Source organism: Lynx canadensis, chromosome D1 (assembly GCF_007474595.2).
Source record: "Lynx canadensis isolate LIC74 chromosome D1, mLynCan4.pri.v2, whole genome shotgun sequence".
Classification (NCBI taxonomy): Eukaryota; Metazoa; Chordata; class Mammalia; order Carnivora; family Felidae; genus Lynx; species Lynx canadensis.
In genome coordinates this window covers 15,751,196-15,769,739 of record NC_044312.2, presented here as the reverse complement: position 1 = coordinate 15,769,739, position 18,544 = coordinate 15,751,196, and the positions used below count along the sequence as shown (strand labels likewise).

Sequence of the window (18,544 nt, the reverse complement as noted above, 5' to 3'; positions counted from 1 at the left end):
CTATTGTCAAGCTCAGATCGTTTTTCCCTCTAGCAAAGCATGAACCTTAAGACGGAAGGGAGTTCCTGGAGGCATGTTCTACTCCGCCTGCCTCAAGTATTTATCAATGGGCTGCAGGTTATAAGGGAATTTAATTTTTTTAATGTATTTATTCTGAGAGACAGAGCGCTAGCAGGGGAGGGGCAGAGAGAGAGGGAGAGAGAGAATCCCGAGCAGGCTCCGTGCTGTCAGTGTGCAGCCCTGTGTGGGGCTGGATCCCGTGAACTGTGACATCATGACCAAAATCAAGACTCGGATGCTCAACCGACTGAGCCACCCCGGCACCCCCAGGACATTTCATTTCATCTGCCATTTCCTTCTGCCTCTGTTTCCCACATCATCAGTTTCCTAATTTACGGTGAAAAAAAGAGAAGAAGAAATCACCTGGCCCAGAGTTACAGTTCAGTTGAGATGTCACATGTAAAGTTCTTGGCACAGAATTAGTGCATAAGGATTTAAATTGCTTCCTCTTGCCCATGGCCCAATGGCCCATCACAAGTGTGAGGGACTGCCACACAGGAGTCTTTGTTCTACTTAAATGTCTCCCCAGAAGAGCTGGGGCCACCTGCTGTGTTCAGGGCCATCTTGGGACTTCACCCCAAGTTCTCCTCCTTGTTGATTTTTGCCTTCCTTTTCCAAAAGTTTTCAAACAGACACATCAGAAGAGAGACCTGTACAATGAGCCCTTTGCAACGGTCGCCGGTTTCAATAATCAACAGCGATGTCCTGTCTTGTGTCACCTCCCCCACGTTTTTTCCCCTGGTGTATCTTAAAGCAAATTCCAGTCACCGTATCATTTCACCTATAAACACTCCAGTATGTATAACAGATAAAGATGTGCAAGAACAAAACCACAATATTGTTAACACGTTCAACAAAATTAAGAAATTATTATTAAAAAAAATTTTTTAATGTTTATTTATTCTTAAGACAGAGACAGAGCGTGAACAGGGGACGGGCAGAGACAGAGGGAGACACAGAACCCGAAACAGGCTCCAGGCTCTGAGCTGTCAGCACAGAGCCCGACGCGGGGCTCGAACCCACGAACTGTGAGATCATGACCTGAGCCGAAGTCGGACGCCCAACCGACTGAGCCACGCAGGAGCTCCAAGAATTATTATTAATATAATTTAATACCCAGTCCCTATTTATTTTTTCCCAGTTGTCTCAAAAAATGTCTTTTCACTGTTGATTTGATCAGATATCAGGATTCCCAAAGGTTCATATTACATTGGATTTTAAAGTCTCAGGTGGTTTTGCATCAGCCTGTTTTGACATGTTCTGTTTTCAGTGGAAATGGTAGAAAAATGAGGAAGCCCTTACTTCCTGAAAGTCTCTCCAACTCACTTCCCTGAACCCTTTCCAAATAACACAAAACAAACATGTCCTTTTTTGGGTGTCTTTAAATGACAAAAAGAGTTCCCCCCTTCACAGCAGTTTTGAAATGAATGAGCTCCTCTAACAGCTTTCAAAACCCAACAATCATTCAGGAGGAGGAGAAGAAGAAGAAGAAGAAAAGCAGGATTTGCTTTAGTTCTTGTTTTTGAGGGGAAAAATTCCTGGGAACTTTGTCCTTTTCAGAAAGACTTTTTTTACGCCCTCCCACCTGCTTTTCAAAATCCACCAACCACAAAATTTACTCCATCCCCCTTTTTTCTCTCTCCCTTACACACTCCCTCTCTCTTTTTAGCAGCAACATATAAGCCGGCCATATTAGAGAGATGGAAATAAAGCTTCCTTAATGTTGTATGTGTCTTTGAAGTACATCTGTGCATTTTTTTTTTAGCATCTAACCATTCCTCCCTTGTAGCCCTTGGCCCCTCAAACCACCCTCTCCCATATCCCACCCGACTAACATCTCAGTCTCTGAAAATGCACAGAGATGCCTGGCTACCTCGCCCTGCCTTCAGTCTCACGGGGCTCAGTCTCTTTTTCTCTTTGGGTAAGTTAGACGACACATTTGCATGCTCCTGATGGTCCAGAAGTGTAGCTGCAGCTGGAAGAGGGTGGGGGCTGGGGGCCAGAAAGGAAGACATTGCTTGAGTTTCCCTTCTTGTCCTTGGGAAGGGAGGTACCGGGGGACCGGGGGAGACATTGCTGAGGACTGCATAACGCGGGTATGACTTGGCCACAGAAATGTTGGGTCGGGGGATCTGAGTGTTCCTTGGGGGTGACAGTTATCACAGGGGGTGGTTTTTCTTTGGATTTCCCTAAAACGGACTTATGTGGGGGTGGGGGCAAAAGATAGGTTGATCTGCCAAGTCTCCTCGTGGATTTTTTTTCAGCTGCTGCAAATGTGGGGTCCTGGGCCTTAATGCTCCCTTAAGGGGCTTCTTTTGTGGACCTTGATCTTTGGAAGCTGGTGGATTTAGGATATTAGGAAAGAATGCTTGGGGGAGCCGGGGGTAGAAAGTTGAGTCTGGGTCTTGTTTCCTGGAAATCTGTACCATTGATTTGTTGAAATGTGTGGGGGTGCAGGTGGCAGGTTGGCTCGGGGTATGGTCTCTGTATTGGGGAGACACTTCCTGAAGCTGATGGTGGCCTCTGACTTGGGCCAGATGGAGTGGGGGAGGGGTCAGGTGAAGGAATCAGGAAAAAAAGAAAAAGAAGAAGAAGAAGAAAAAGAAGGAACTCATGGGCTGAGTGTGGCTTCAAGACCAGCCCAGCCTTGGAGACTGCCATGTCAAGTGATCCAAATGTTAATTTCTTACTTGACCCCTCATGACTTCCTGGTGAGGAGGTGGGCTCCAAAGTTATTTGCAAGCCTGCTTTGTGGGTAGTTTCATTCTTGCTCCTAAACTTACTCATTGCTGGCGTAGCAGTTGGTCAAGTCCAAGGATTGTCAGTGGGGATATTCCCAATCGCAAAATCCCTCTTCTTCCCTCCCTCCCTCCCTTCTTCCTTCCCTCCCTCCTTCCCTCCTTCTCTGTTTCTCTGTTTCTTGGTTTGCCGTGTTGGATATTGGGCAAGAGTGCTAGACAGAGACAACACAGAGCCCCTGGCAGCTTGTATGATATGGCCTATTGGCTTTGCTGAGTTACTGGACATATTAACAACAGAGCAGGAATGTTATGGAAGCTCGGGCAGTACAAAGAGGGCGAGCCTGGGAATCAGATCTGGGTTTCAAGCCATCTTGGCCATTTACTTCATGAGCATAGGCAAGTGACTAGACCCTCCTGAGCTTCAGTTCTTTCATGGGTAAACTGAAGAGTGCCTGGGTGTGTTTTGTGAGTCTGGCACAAAGCAGGTGCTCAATAATAGCTGAACTTTGTGAATGTTTTCAAGCACCCGCGCGCTGTGTATCTTATTTAGTCTTCGCGATAATCGGTAATCGTGCGAGGTAGACACTGTTATGATCCTCCTGTGACAGATGACGAAACAGGCGCAGAGAAATTAACCAAATGACTGAAATTAAATAACTTGAAGTCACACGACTAGAATAAGGCGAGCTGAGATTTGAACCTTTTGTCTGACTGCGGGTACTTAGTTGTTGAATTCTACTGCCCCCAACGTTCAAGAAGCGGTACTGCTATATTAACAATACTTGATCAAAGAATCTCAATCAAGTGCAGGCAAAAAGATGAGGAATTGGGTGGGTGGCCTGTGTGTAAGGAGCCAGGGATGGAGGACAGGTGACTCCTTTTGGAGTTAAGGAGAGCTTCCTGCAGGCGGGGGCAGTCTTGTGAGAGTGAAGAAAGGAAGGCGGCTCTGGGACCAGGACCAGGGTGTGTCTCAGGGGAGGATGGGGTCTGGAGGGAAGAGGTCAGGGAGTGGGGGTTGTGAGGTCGTGGTGGGAGGAAGCTAGAGCCTTGGCGAACCTGGGTGGTAGAGAATGCAGGAATGGGGATCTTGAACTCGAACTTGACGGATGCTAAGATGGGGTACGCCCTGGCATTCCAAGGCTAAGGGGTTCAGGTGGAAGATGGAACTTTGGCGGTTGTAATGGCATCGGCCTCCAAGATGGAGGAACAAATGACAAGGGAGGGGCCGCATCAGGGGCAGGGTTTGTGAGAATGACTATACAGCTGGTCACGGGGAAGGGGACCAGCTGGGCAACCTGCTGCACACACAACAGAAACAGGTGGGACTAGTTTTTAGCTAGAAGCAATCCACATGACTGGACTTCCCAGAGTTTTTCTTAAGACCATTGGCTCCGCAGCCCCAGCCTGGTTACCAAAGTCTGGGTTATGTCAGGCAAGGCCTAGAAAGTGGAGTCTGGTCCTCAGTCACGCCCGCTGCACTTTGCTGCTGGGGGCGGGGATCCAGACACAGAGGGGAGAGTGCCTTTCCTTCCTTCTGCAGACTTTTACGGAGTGCCCATCTGTGTGTCACACACTGTTCTGGGTCCAGGGACACCAGGATGACTAAAAATCAGCCCTGGAGCCTCCTGAGAGACACAGGCACATAAACAATAACAACGCCACATCATAGGTGCTGTCATAATAATAACAATCATAACAACGATAACAATAACAGCAGCTAAACTTTGTCAAGCGCTGACTACGTCCCAGGCAGCTGTGAGCTTTACATGTTAGCAAGCCACTTACTCCTCACAGCAGCCCTAGGAGTTAGGTTCTATTATTGCCCGCCCCCCCCCCCCCTTTTAACAGATGAGAAAACTGAGGTCTGGAAGGTTAATCACCTCTCCTGAGATCAGACCACTTGGCCACTATGCCGTTCTGCCTCCCGGTCATGTACAAGTAGAAGCGGTAGGGACGGGCCGCTGCCGCGGAGGTATGCCTTATAAGCCGGGAAGTGTAGGCTATACAAGGGGTGTAGAAGGGTGAACGAGTTTCCCGAACGGAATTAAAAACGAATGTAAGAGGCCTGGAGGGGCGAGAGAAAGTGGAGTTGCTGGGAAAAGTAAGAAGCCAGGGATCACTGAAGTGGAGGAAGCATGGAATCAGGAGCTGGCGGGAGAGGAGGCCAGGACCTAGGTTGGCCCCAGATGGCAAAGGGCTTGGAAGCTGTGCCCAGGAGCCTGCGCGTGATCCCGAAAGCAACAGGGAGCCAGCGGAGGGGTGATGAGGACAGCTTGCTCATGCTGCGCGGGGTGGGGGTGGGGGGGGTGGCTAGACTGGGCTTGGAGGGGGAGATCCTGGCACAGGGGGAGGGTCTGAATGCAGGAGGCAGGATCTGGGTGCCACACTCTCCTGGGATGCAGGGGCTGCCCCAGGAGACAGTGTGCTCAGAAGTTTGGGGGGACGCATTCTCTACTTAGACACATTCTCTCTCTTTTAAGCAAGAAGAAAATCAACCTACCTCATAGGGGGCTGTAGGGTTGGAAAGAGGAGTGGGAGAATTCACTTCTGTCCTTGCAGGAGACAGGGCTCAGCCGGAGGTGAGCAAATTTTTGTGATCTCTGAGAGATGGGTCAGTTAGAACAGTCGATAACAGGGGGCCTGGGGTGCCCAGATGCCCTGGAGAAAATGGGGAGGGCTGGGCACCGGTGATGTTTTGGAACTAAGACCAGAAACCACATCCTTACCGCGCCCCTGTTGATCCCCATTTCCTTTCTGTGAGTTGGTAATCACGAGACCCAGACCTGGTCCCAAGTGGGGCAACCAGGAGCACTGGGCTTCCTTGTATGGAGGTTCCTTTAAATAGGCCCATTCTCCTCTGGCCAGCCTGCCCCGAGCTGGGGGCTGGCAGTTTGGGGCGGGGTCTGCCATGGAGAGGCAGGAGGCCTGGTCCCTGGCTTTGTCACACCCTTACCCAGCCCCAACCCCTCACCCCTGTCTGGAACCTTGGGTTCAAATTGAGCTTTGCCACTTACTAGCTATATACTTGGGCTATTCACGTAACTTCTCTCTGCTCAATTGCATATTCTGGAAAGTGGGGTGGTATTAGGGTTATTGTACGTATCTAATGAGGCCTGCGTGCATCTAATGAGGAATGCATAAAACAGCATCTGGCCTGCAGTAAATAAGCACTTTGTTATTGTGAAATCCTTTCTGTGGCCCTCGTTGTGGACCCGGCTACTTTCCGGAAGCAGCAGAATTTATCAGGATTTTGCTCACAGCTCTGACCTTGTTGCACGACGGCTCCCTCGTCTTCAATGGGAGCCTGGATCCGTGAAAGGCCTAAAGCCCCGGTGGGGACTCAGGCTGAGGTGGGCGCCTTGGAGTCAGGAACCACCTTCTGGCCCCGGCTTGTCCCTGGCTTTCACTGATTTGGTGATCCCATCCCTCTCTCTGCCGTTGGGACTTGCTAGATTTCTCTGACCACTAGAGGGCACGCGTGTTCCTCCCGGCGCCTGCTGCAGGGGTGCTGGAGAGGGACCCTGCATTGCACCTCTGCTCCCCTCCTGCCAGCCAGAAAAGGCCTCCCCACAGCTCTGTCCTTCCACGCGGCAGGGTGCTGGCTCCTTCCCTATGGAGGGAGCTGCCCTGTGGCGTTCAGGTTCTAATCTGAGTGATGTGGGCTGGGGTGGGAAAGGGGCCAGGGATAGGTCAGCCCGATTCACAGCACCTGGTTTCTGGGGTCACCTGGAGGCTCTTTTGGGGGTAGGGGGCCCTGGGAAGGTAGCAGAACTTGGAAGGGGCTAGAGAAGCAGGGCCGTCCTCGGATAAGAGGTAAGCTCAGGACAAGGCCCTGCCAGGTTCCTTCTCTGCAGATCTCTCTGCCTCTGCAGAGCGGGGGCGGCAATGGCATTTTCTGCACACCTCCTCCTTGCCCGGTGCTGTGCCAGGTGCTTTCATAATGGTGATGAAAGCGGGGATGGGGGAACTGGGCTTTGTTCTTCTCAGCCGGCCCACCCGGCGTCCCCAGCTCGTGTTCCCCTGGTGAGTATTCAGCCCACACCCCGAAGCCTTGGCCTTGCAGGGGGTTCCGCACGCCTAACCCCTCCACCGAAGGCTCAGTCGTGACCTCTACGGCCAGCATTTTATTGCATTTCCTGCTCATCAGCGTCCTGCCCACGAGCCTCGGCCACTGTATCCTAAGGGATGGGCTGAACAGAAGGCTTCCAGGCTGCGGCGCGGCTGCTGGTGTGGTGGGGCCCGGCAGGTCTGTGCTATACAGCAGCGTGAAAAACAAAGGCCCTGCAGGGCCTCCGCTGCCGGGCCTGGGCTGTGTGCCAGACCTGGGTGAACTCCAAGGGGCTGCCCTCTGCCGGGAGGAGACTGTCCTGGAAGGCCTTCCTGTTTAGGGGGCAGAATTTGAGAATGTAGGATGACAGACTGTCCATCAATGCATTTACATGCAATTTACATTGCATAATTTGAAAAATTATCGTGGCAACCCCAGGAGGTGGGTGTGGTCAGCCGTGTTTTGCAGAGCCGGGGACCGAGGCTTGGAAGGTGAAGGGGCTTGTCCACATTCTGCGAGCCGACTGCAGGCAGCATGGGACCCCGTGTCTCACGGGGCCTCCTGGTCTATGCTACTCCTGTATCAGCAGGCGCCTAGCCACCCCTCTGCCCACGACTCCCTGCCCCCAGGCCCCTGGTGGCTTTGTATGTCACCCAAAGAAAATCCTGACTCTGAGTTCTGGCCCCCAAGGTTAAAGTCACATTATTATTTTTTTCTTTGTTAATGTCTGTTGCCTTCCCTAGGACACAAGCTTCATGTCGCAGCAGTGACGCTGCCTGTCACAGCAATGTCCCCCAGGGCCCAGGCTAAGTGCAGGGGCGGGCGTGGTGGGTGGCTTATAAATATCGGGTAAATGAGTGAATGAATGGCTGATGCTGAACGTCACTGTTTATCCCCTATAAAGAAGAGGAATCTTGGGGATGACATTTGACGATATTGGTAGAAATCCAAGCCTTAAGGTCAGGACTAGGTGAGGCCAGAGAGGTGCCCACGATGTACGGTTTAAGGAGGGTCTTTGCCTGATCCGAGGGGGGGCGCCCCCTTAAATTTTGTGTCCCAGGCTTTCTGCCCTCTGAGGGTCCCTGCCAGCTTCGGCTGGAAGGGCCTGGGTTCGCTCACCTCCCCCCTAGACTCTGCTCTGCTTAGGATGTCTCAGTGGGACAGAACTTCTCAGCCCCAGCACCCAGCTCCTCTGGACCAGGTCTGGTGCTGCTTATCGGATGTGACAGAAACCTGCTGTTCCCACCCGGCCACCCCCTCAGCCTGTATCAGCTCCCTGCTGTGGCGTTTCCAGGCCTGACATCTCCCAAAGGGACTCCTGTCCTTGGAGACCCATCAGTTGGTCCCTTGGAATCGTACCTACTTTTCTGGGATGGCTCTAGCCTTCCGCTGCTTGTCTGCCTTCTTTCCTGTTTGCTAGGGGCCGGTGGGGGGCGGGGAGGATAAGCGGGGGTGGGAGGGAGGCTGGGCTGGGCACACTGCTTACCTTTGACCTTGGGGTATAGAGAGCAAGGCCTTTTGAGTCTCCATCCATCCTCAAGGCTTTCCACCCCGTGGGGGACACTGGAGGGGCTTCGGCTCAGCAGAGACATCTGGAAGCGGTGGGGAAGGAGGTGAAAGCCGGGGTCGGCACAACGGAGCCCCTCGTCCGAGGTTTTCAGCCAGCAGGTGGCAGTGGTAGGACCGCAGGATAGCCGGATGGGAATGGCTGCATGACAGGGTCCTGGGAAAGTCTTAGGGCCACATGTCTGCCCCAGCCTCAACAGGCGGGTCGGTTTCTCTCCACCCCAGCCTTGCTCTGCCCAAGGGCCACATCAGGTGCCCCTTATGAGCTTGGCGCACCTGACCCCACTCCCTAGTTTCAGCCAGAAGGGCCCCACCCACTGCCAGAGCTCTCTCCACGCCCACCTGGTGCAGAAGGCTTGCGCCCTGTCCCCAGCCCTGCCGGCCAGACTCCTTACCAGCTTGCGGCTTCATCCGCAGTGCCACCAGCGCGGAGCATGGAGATCACAGGTACCTACCACCCTCAACGTCCTCAATGGCTCTGACGCCCGCCTGCCCTGCACCTTCAACTCCTGCTACACGGTGAACCACAAACAGTTTTCCCTGAACTGGACCTACCAGGAGTGCAGCAACTGCTCTGAGGAGATGGTGAGTCCTGGGAAGGAGGTGGGTGGGGGTGAAAGAGGAGGCAGGAGCCCTTGCGAGTGAAGCCCCCATGTCCCACCACCTGTCCCTGCACTGGATGAGGACCCTGGTGGTCCCGGGGACGGGGGGTGGGGGGGGGGCTCTGTCTGCTCCAGAGGGCTTTGGCAGAAGGCGTGTCGTGCCGCCCGGGGTGGGGGGGCCCGGGAGGGTGACGGAGACCTGGAGGTAACCGCCTCTCTTCCGGGAAGACAGGCGCGTGGGCGTGGACCCCCGCCCCCACTCTTCTCACACCTCCTCATGCATCCAGCTCCCCTCCTGCCCCTTGTCCTAGTTCCTCCAGTTCCGCATGAAGATCATCAACCTGAAGCTGGAGCGTTTCCGAGACCGCGTGGAGTTCTCGGGGAACCCCAGCAAGTACGATGTGTCGGTGACGCTGAGGAGCGTGCAGCTCGAGGACGAGGGCATCTACAACTGCTATATCATGAACCCGCCCGACCGCCACCGGGGCCACGGCAAGATCTATCTGCAGGTCCTCATGGAAGGTGAGGGGCGAGTGAGCCCGATCCCAGCCGGCCGCCCTCGGGGCGCCCTTGGAGAGCCCGTGCCCTCCTGGGGCTTGTGCCGGCTGGGAGGCCTCCGCTTCTCTTCCGCTGCTCCCTGGGGACTGGGGCCGCGTCTCGGAGAGTCCTTACCGCGACCTCGGTCGCGATCGTCATCCGAAAATAGCGGCTTTTCGTGCGTGGGGCCCTCGCTATGTCTCGGTGAGAGGGCTGACCTCGACGTGGGCGCTATCCCAGGTCATCCTCAAGAATGCCTCAGTGGGGGAGGCATCGTTACTGTCCCCATTTTACAGACGAGGAGACAGGCTGAGAGAAGATCGGTCAGTTACCTAAGGTCACACCATAAACGAAGAGTGCAGTTAGGACTCAGGTTTGGGTCTATTCGATCTCAAAATCCATGGTCTTAAATCCTGCGTTTCACTGTCATCCCCTGGGGCTTTTAGGTGCCCCGGGGATTTGGGGGCGGGCCCGTGGAGGTCAAGGGCCTGGGTTGATTTTGGTTTTGACCAACGTCCTTTCCATGGGGAGCCATGGGGCTCTTTCCATGGGGACCACCCCGCACATACTGTGGGGAGCAGGGGGCGGCGGGGGAGGCCCCCTTTTCCAGCCCCGGGGCTCAGTGGGTCCGTTTCTTGTCCTCCAGAGCCCCCTGAGCGGGATTCCACGGTGGCGGTGATCGTGGGCGCCTCCGTGGGCGGCTTCCTGGCGGTGGTCATCTTGGTGCTGATGGTAGTAAAGTGCGTGAGGAGGAAAAAAGAGCAGAAACTGAGCACGGACGACCTGAAGACAGAGGAGGAGGGCAAGACAGACGGAGAGGGCAATGCGGACGACGGCACCAAGTAACGCGGCGGCCGGGCCGCCCCTCCCTCGCGTCCTGTCTTCTTCCCCCTGCCCCGCACCGTGTGCCCTGCCTGCCCTCTCTTGGTGTGCTTCTCTTGAACCAGGCTCCCAGTGCCGACCCGGGGCCCCCCGAGCCCCTCACTTCGCGTCCCCCACCCCGCACCAAGAGTGACCCACCTCTCTTTCATTCGGGGGAAACCTGCCATGGGGTGTGGGACACGTGGGCCCTGGGGGAGGGGGAAGTGGGCTCCGGACTGCCGGTCCCGGAGGGGAGGCAGGAGGCCTGTGTGAGGGTCCTGGAAAGAGAGGCGGGGAGGGTGGGCAGTGGCGGAGGGGGAGGCCAGCTGTCCAGCCTGCCCGGTTTGTGGACTGGTCCGGTGGGGCCTCAGGGAGGGTCGGCGGGTGGCAGAGGGGCTTTCCTGTGCTGCCTCGAGAAAGCCTGCGCGGTGGCATCGCCGTGCTCCGCGGCTGCTCTAGGCCGGGTGGCCCGGTCAGGCTGGGGTGCCGATGGGTCCTGTCACTTGGGTGGAGGCCACGTTGAAGGGAGGACCGTGCATTTCCTGGGCACTGAAGGCAAGCAGGGGCTGGGGGCAGGTGGAGACGAGCCCCGGCCCAGGAAACTCTGCTCTTACCCCCTCTCCTTCCAGAGCTGCTACCAGGGAAGCCTCGGGGGTTTTCTGGCAGCTGCCAATCCCTTGGGAGTTTTGGTGGGCATTGTACGGAGAGTCACTGAGCTGGGCCATGGGCGGGTTGTAGCGTCCCAGGTGGCGGTCATTTCCCACCATAGTTACCCACTAACAGGAGACAAATTTCGAAGCCGGCTAAGGTCTGAAGGGGCAGGGGCTCCATTGTGAAGTGGAGTTGGCCGCAGGCTGCCTTCTCCCACAGGCTGACCACCCTCACTCCTCCCAGGCCGGGAGCGGCCAAGGTGGGGGGCTAAGGAGGGGTGGGAGCCATGATGGGGGAGCCGATGTGCAGAGCGGGGGCTTCATTCAGGCCTTCCATTCAAACTTTCCCAGTTAGCAGGGTTTGGGCTGGCTTTTGGTAGAAAACAGGGAAGGAAATGCCCTGAGGGAAGTGTGAGGGGGCTCCTGGGGCCTCTGAGATCCTGTGGTCGCTCCCTCCCTTCCCGGCCCCAGGGACTCCCTCTGTGGGGAAGCAAGTAGCGTTTATGGAGAGCCAACTTTCACTGCCATTATACTCACATCAGGAAGGGACTGATTATTTAAGCCTCAGGAGAGGGAGCGAGACAGAGAGAAGCTGCCGACGTGGACACTACCTTGGAAGACCCTCAGAGACCAACCAGGCAAGCCACTCACAACAAATGGGGAAACTGAGGTTCAAACTGGCAGAGACCGAGGGTCCCGCCGTCTCCTCCTCTGGCTCCTCAGTCTCCAGTTTGACCCAACAGAGCCATAGTTTTCTGGGTGGGAAGAGCCTCTGCGGGCTGGTCCACGAGGGAGGTGCGGTGAGGGAGACGGGCTGTCCGGGCCTGCTGCTGTCCCAGGGCGGCAGCTTCAGGCTGTGATTGAGGCCGGGTGGAGGGGTGGCGGGATGGAGGGGTGGAGTGGGAGGGCAGAGCTGCTGGCAAGGCCCCACTCCTGCCCCCCTCCCCCCGACCCCAGGCTGACCTTCTTTAGCACTTCCCAGCCTTTCCAGGGGCTCAGAGGCCACCCAGGCGCAGGAAGTCAGTGCCCAGGGCGGGAATGAGTCTGAGGAAAGGAGGCGAGGACAGGACTGGGACAGTCTCGGGGACCATCCTCTGCCTCTCCCCATCAGATAGCCGATTTGGGGCGAGAACGATATGGGAGGTTCCGTTTAATTCATTCCAATTCAGCATCCGTTCATTGAGCATCTCCCGTGGGCCTGGCACTGTGCCGGGCCCCAGGGAGGCACACGAAGCCATAGACGAGTTGGGAACTGCAGGTCAGCCCCGTGGGGGCCAAGACTAGTTTTTTTTGTTTTGTCTCGTTTTGTTTTTGGGGTTTCTTTGGTGCATCTAATTCCACCTGTGCAGCCACTGCTCCCAGGGCTGAAGTTGGAGAAGAAGGAAGAAAGTCCTGAATCCGGGCCCTGGGAAGGAAAGGAAGGATGGAAAGGGGGGGAAAAGATACCGCAGGGAACAGGGTGGTAGACCGGGAAGAGTGGGCACAGCGTGGGGGACAGACAGCCTGAGCCAGGTGAGTCCAGCTCAGTACCTAACTGCCAATCAACACACTGCCAATGGGGGTGGGCTAAGCCACCAGGATGCCTGGGGCAGGCGGACACAGCCCATCCTTGGAGCCAACCAGCGAAGAGGGGAGCGACGGGTGGTGGGCACCCCATGCCAGCTGAGACCAAGGTGGCGACGCACTTCTGCAGCTTGCAGATTTCACTTTTCGGCAACCCCTCAAGGGCTCTCCTCTCCCAGGACCAGTGAAAGTCTGTGCCGAGGATCGGAAAAGTGGGGCAGCTTTCTTTTTCCAGGACTCCTAACATTTAGGGGAGTTTTTGCACGATCCCCTAGGTTTCTTCTAAGAAGTCCTAACTCTCCGTAAAGAAGCCCCAGACTTCCGGGTTCCTTCCTTGCAGTGCCCTGACCTAGTGGGGCCTCAGAGGCCCGAGCGGATGGAGGTGGGCCAGGAGCCACCTCTGCCCCAGGTGCCCACCCCCATGCGCCCTTTCTCCTGCAGCCGCTTAGAATCTCTTCCAGGGGCCTCCTCGAGCTGCCTCCCCCAGGGCGATGAGGTTGGGAACCAAATGGGGCTTCTGCGCGAGTAGAGGTGGGAAACCGGTGACATGTTTCCACGGCTGCTATTTCTCTCTCCTGCTTTCTAGTTTCTACCAGCAAGCTGGTCCTCTCCCTGCAAAGCCCACTTCTGGCTGCGTGTTTCCGTCACTGCGCTCTCGGCTGGGTCCAGTCTCCTGTTTTTCTCAACCGCCCCTGCCTCTCCTGTTGTCTTGGAACTCCTTGTCTGTCTCTTCCTCCTAATTAAGGGCCCCTGTAAAGAGCTGGGCTGGCCGACCCATGGGATTTAGCTTATAAGAACAAAGTACAATTTTTTCAGGACTGAAATGCCTTGAGGTGCCTTGAAACTGGCTTTGAAAATAGCTATCCGCCCCTTCGCTGGGGACTAATCACAGTGATTCCCAATTTATAAAAAAGGAAAAGCTGATTAATTGGATTCCTAAGTCCCCTTGGGGAAGCCGGGCTGGGAAGTATTTACAAGGTCAGGTTAAGCAGATGGACAATTGAGAATACTGGCCAGGTCACCAAAGACAGTCCCAGGCCATGGGAATGGCGTGGTGCAGTTAGATGGAGGGATGAATCCAGAAATTTCCCTTGCTACTTGTCTTAAGGATCGACAGCCTGTGTCTCCTGCTGTGCCTCATGCTGATGTCTTCCTTTATTGAAGCTTGCTGATGCATTTGTACATAGTCTATATATAGGTATAGATATATTATATATACACAAATATACAGCATCTCACTGCATCCAGCATCCACCCCACGAGTTATACTGGGTGTGGGGGGAGGGGAACAATCATTTCTCAATGTTTTGAGTCGATTCACCAAAGGCAAACTACAGAACGTTCTTCTTGCTCTTTGTGCACTTGGAGGAGAAAACCCAACTACTTAGGCACCTTCTAGGTTTTACGTGCCACCGGGTGGTTGGAAGGGGTGGTGGGGAGAAAAACTTCAACGGTCCTCGGGGGCCCAGCTGCCGCGTTTCTTTTGCAGTTTGTCTCATTGCTTGGATCTATTGGCTACAATAAACAGATCGTCTCCCTGAACATCCCTTGAGTGTGGCTTTTTTGGGGGGGTGCAGCGCGGGCGAGGCTTTGCCAGGATCCTGACGGGGCCCCCTGATGCTCCTTTCCTGGTAACCCCACTGACATTGCCGGGTCCCCAGCAAGGACGAGGTCCTTCTGCTCTGCCCATGTTGACAAACGCCTTATCCCTTTCCCCGTTTGCCTTGTCTCGGAAACCCGGGGGACTCCATCCACCCTGAAAGCACCCTGAGGACAGGGTGGCTGAACACCCACTTCTTGGGGGTGGCGCCTGGTTATTTCTGGGATGCTGACAACCATTTAAGTCCCCACCACTGTTAACACCGATGTTATTTTTTCCGTGGGTGGAGGGGCCATCCTTCCTGCCCCCTTTCTCTAACCTGTGTCTGATTAGGCAGACATTTCTTTTGCCTGCTCTGGGTTCAGGGAAAATAGATGACAGCTGGTCAGAGACTCCCCTGATGCACCTTCACGGGTGAGGATCGCGGTGGGGAAGGGTCAGGCTGTCCATGTCCCGTCTGAGTGCCGCCCTATCCTATTTACATGCAGTCGAATCTCCCTAAGTTCAGGACCAAAGACGACCCCCTGGCCCAGGAGCTCTACTGTTCCAGACACACTCAGTCTTTTTCTCTCTTGCTTCCTGTTTTTATGCCTTTGTATCTCTCTCTCTCTCTCTCTCACACACACACACACACACACACACGTGCCCAGGGGCTTACCGGATAAGAAAAGCCTCAACTTTCTGAATGGCGAAGAAATGCTGACGTGGCTGGTTCCTACTTTTCTTCTGGTTTCTTTGTCATTTCTGTCTACTCCCCGCTGACCCGGAGGCCTTTGCCAGCGGTTAGTGGTCAGCTGCATTTTAGAATATTCCAGAAGGATCCTGATATTGGTAGTTGTAACTTTGGCAAGGATTACAGCTGCTACCTGAGACAGAAGCCAGAAGGGAGGTGCCCGGTGTTTAACAGAACCAAAGACACCTTGCTTTAAAAGGATGTCTGTCTTCCAGAGCGCCTGGGTCCTTCCAAGGATGGGATGTCAGAGAGGGTGCTTCTCTAGTTAACAAATAGGGAAACTGAGGCAGGGGATGTGGACCGAGGAGCAGCAGAAGGCACTGGGGATTCTGGCAGGTTCTTTCGGGGGTGGAGTCAGCATCTTCCTCATTTGGGGGCTTCTCTCCCAGAGCACTTTGGAGCTGGGCCTGCTTCCTGGGAGGGTTGGATTTGGCTCAGGCATCTCCCTTAAACTGATGTTCTTTAGCCCAGGGTGCTTGGGGCCCGGGGGCAGGTAGCTGTGATGTTGCAGAATGAGCTGCCTCGTGGGGGAAGGGCTGGCTCCCACTCCGGTGCTCAGAATTGGTCACCGGCTTCCTGGTTCCTCCCTGCCCCCCCCCCCCACTGAGATAGAGGTGCCCGTGCCAGTCTCTCGATTCCCAAGGCTCCTTCACTTCCTGCTGGCGCCCCCTGCAGGGCTTAGGCACCCCATCCTCCTGCCCACGGCCTGCTGCCATGGAATAGGAGACTACGTGGTGGCCGGAGGGCTTTCAGAGTCTCTAGGGCAAGTCCTGAAGGCCAAAAGGACCGGGAAGGGAGAGTAGATCTTTACAACATCAGAGACAGGCAGGGTCTTGGGAACCGCCTGGCCAAGCCTCCTGACTGTCCTGACGCGGAAGCTGAGGACCACAAGGCGGTGATTGGCATGAGGCCATGGGGTGGGTCAAGGACAAGACAGGATCTCTTCTCAGGCTCTAGGTCTAGGCCTGCCATTCTTCCCACAGTCTGGGCACAGCTGGGCACATCGGCCCAGGAGCCTGCTGCCCCTCCCCCGCTGGGCCTGGTTGAGCTAGAAGAGGCCCCCACGCTTTCTGTAAGGGCTGTTTACAAAACTGAGATTCAGAGAGGGAAAGCGTTCCTCCCAGAGTCACACAGTTGGCTAGCGACAGAGCCTGGGCGGGAAACCAAGTCTCTCCTCCCCAGGTAAGGCCTTCCCCCAGGATGACCCATCATCAGTCGCCAAGACTCACGTCCCCTGGCTCCAGTTCCCAGGGTCGCGTTCCTCACCCCCATAGCGTGACTGGCCTCATGTCGGTTTGTATGTGGGTCCCTCTTAGGTGACTTGTCTCCCTCTCATATTGCGGGGGTGGGGGTGGTATCTAAAAGCCATCAGTGAGAGGGGGCTGGGCAATGCCCGGGGGCCTGGGGGCTGGGCGGCTTGATGCACAGGATTACCAACCCCGACTAGGTCCCTGGCCCTCCTCTGTGGCATCTGGAGGGCTCAGAGGGTCCGTGCTGGCAGGGCGCTGCGGGAGCTCTTCTCAGATGGCCCAGGTGGCCTTGCCTACGAGCCCCCTCCCCTGTAGGGCTGAGGAGGCCTCTGGCTAGAAAAGGGAGAAAGACTGGGAAAGTAACTTCTTCCTTTTCTCTGGCAGTAATGACCTTTGAGCGTCCAGGAAGTGCTAGGGAAGGGGGCACGTGGGCACTGGGTGCTCAGCTGGGCTACTTGGGATTCCACGGGAGGGGCTTTCCCTCGCAGCCCTGACAGAGTCACCTTTATCCCAACCACAGCTGCTTCTGCTTCTCACCCGGGACAACTGGCCCATAAAACAGGTGGCACGGGACCAGGAGCTGTTTGCCTCAACAGACTGCGAGCCCCTCCTGTGGGCACGTGGGCAGCCGAAGAGGGTTCATCCCACCAGGAGGGGAAGCGTGTGTCACAGCTCTTGGCCGAGACAGTGGCCAGGTCTGTGGCCACGGGGTGAGGGATTAGACTTGTGCCGTCGTGCCCCAAGGCGACACATTAGGGCTGGTGGGCAGAGACAGACAGAGATCCAATGGAAGTCAGAGCTGTGCAGAGGGTTGAGTTTCTCGGAGGTAATGAGATCCCCATCCCGGAAGGTATTCAAGCATAGCTTGAGGGTGTTGTCGAAAGACTCATACATCAGGGCATACTTCTGGATGCCTCCTAAGTACAATGACCCTCTTCAGACCTCATTTTCAGATTCAAGTGCTAGAAGGAGGATTAACTCTTGCTTGCCTGAAGATTAACATGACATGCACGGGCCAGCTCCTGTCCCTCTGCCTCTCAGTCCCAGCCTTCCCCAGCTTGCCTCTGTACCCTCGTGTCCCTTCACCCTATTCATCTTTACTTGATTCATCCATGGTGGGGAGAGGGGAGGTGGCGAGCGCCTATTGGCGGTGAGAAACAGTCTGGGAGAAGGTGGACATTTGGGGTCAAGCATCCTCGGGGACTTCTTTCCAAAGACCAAGCCAAGCGCAAATTGTGTCCTTGGCCCTCCGGCCAGGGCAAAGCTTCCCCTGTCCTTCCAGCCAAGACTGTTAGATAGAAGGTGCCAGTCTTCACCGCCTTCTCCTCCGTGGGCCCTCCCAGCTTCACCAAAGGCTTCAGCCTCCCCATCCCTGCCCTGTGGCCCACTCACACTGTGTGGACACCCCGCTGCAGTGGAAGGGTTGTGGGGCTGGGTTTGAGTCCAGCCTGAGAGAGCTGGGGAGGTGGGGTGGGGGTGGGGGTGGGGGGGAACCGATGAGAGAGCCGGCTAGACTAGTAAGAATAACCACCATTTACTGAATACCTACCCTGTGTCTGGCCCCGAGCTAAGCATTCCAGGGATGTCAGCTGACTGAATCTTCAGGACAACTCCCCAAATATGCATCCTTTTCTCACTTTTACAGATGGGGAGGCCAAGGTTCTGCTATACTTAGTACGTCTACACGCAAGGTGACATGGCTAGAAAATAGCAGAGGACTCAAACCCAGGGCAGAGTGATGCCAAAGGCATCACATCACACTGCGAGGAAGGACAGAAAGGGGCAGAGGACCGGCCTCTCGCAGCCCAGAGATCGAGGAGCGAGTGGGGGAAGGGTGCCTCAGAGCCAACCTCGAAATGACCATGGACGAGGTGAGGGCAAAAGTGTTTGGAAGCAGAGGCAAAGCCTTCTCGGTGGACTCCTAACATCCCCCCCTCCGCCCTCCGTGGCCTGGCCCTTGACCGCACAGCTCTGTGCCAACAGCCCTGGTCTCTGGTCTCTGGTCTCTGGCCACCTTCTCCTCTCTAGGCTTCTGGAAACACGTAAAACCCCTTCTTCGCTCTCAGGGCAGCTGTCTCCTGGTTCCTACCCCTCCTCCTGGGCCTGGGTCACACTCCAACTTCTCCAAGTTACCCTTCACTCCAAGGAGCCGACTCTCCATCTCCCCCACCTTCTTCCCCTGCCATTTCTCCCCTCCTACCCACATCCTCCCGGCCCTCCCCTTGCGAAATCCCGAAAGCTGCTGCTCTTGCACAACCGTGTTCAAACAGGACCGCATCAGAACACTCAGGGAGTCCCGTCTGGGGCTCCACACCACTTTACATTGCTGTTTC

At 55.6% G+C, this 18,544-nt stretch overlaps 1 protein-coding gene across 1 annotated transcript; it reads left to right on the top strand.

Moving 5' to 3' along the window:
* The first annotated feature begins 1,152 nt into the window (after nucleotides 1-1,152).
* Nucleotides 1,153-14,170, top strand: SCN2B (sodium voltage-gated channel beta subunit 2). The gene is given in 5 exon segments (XM_030331739.1): nucleotides 1,153-1,981; nucleotides 8,833-8,861; nucleotides 8,863-9,000; nucleotides 9,329-9,539; nucleotides 10,201-14,170. Coding segments are annotated over 5 exon segments (648 nt in total). The 5' UTR covers nucleotides 1,153-1,911; the 3' UTR covers nucleotides 10,401-14,170.
* Nucleotides 14,171-18,544: the final 4,374 nt, after the last annotated feature.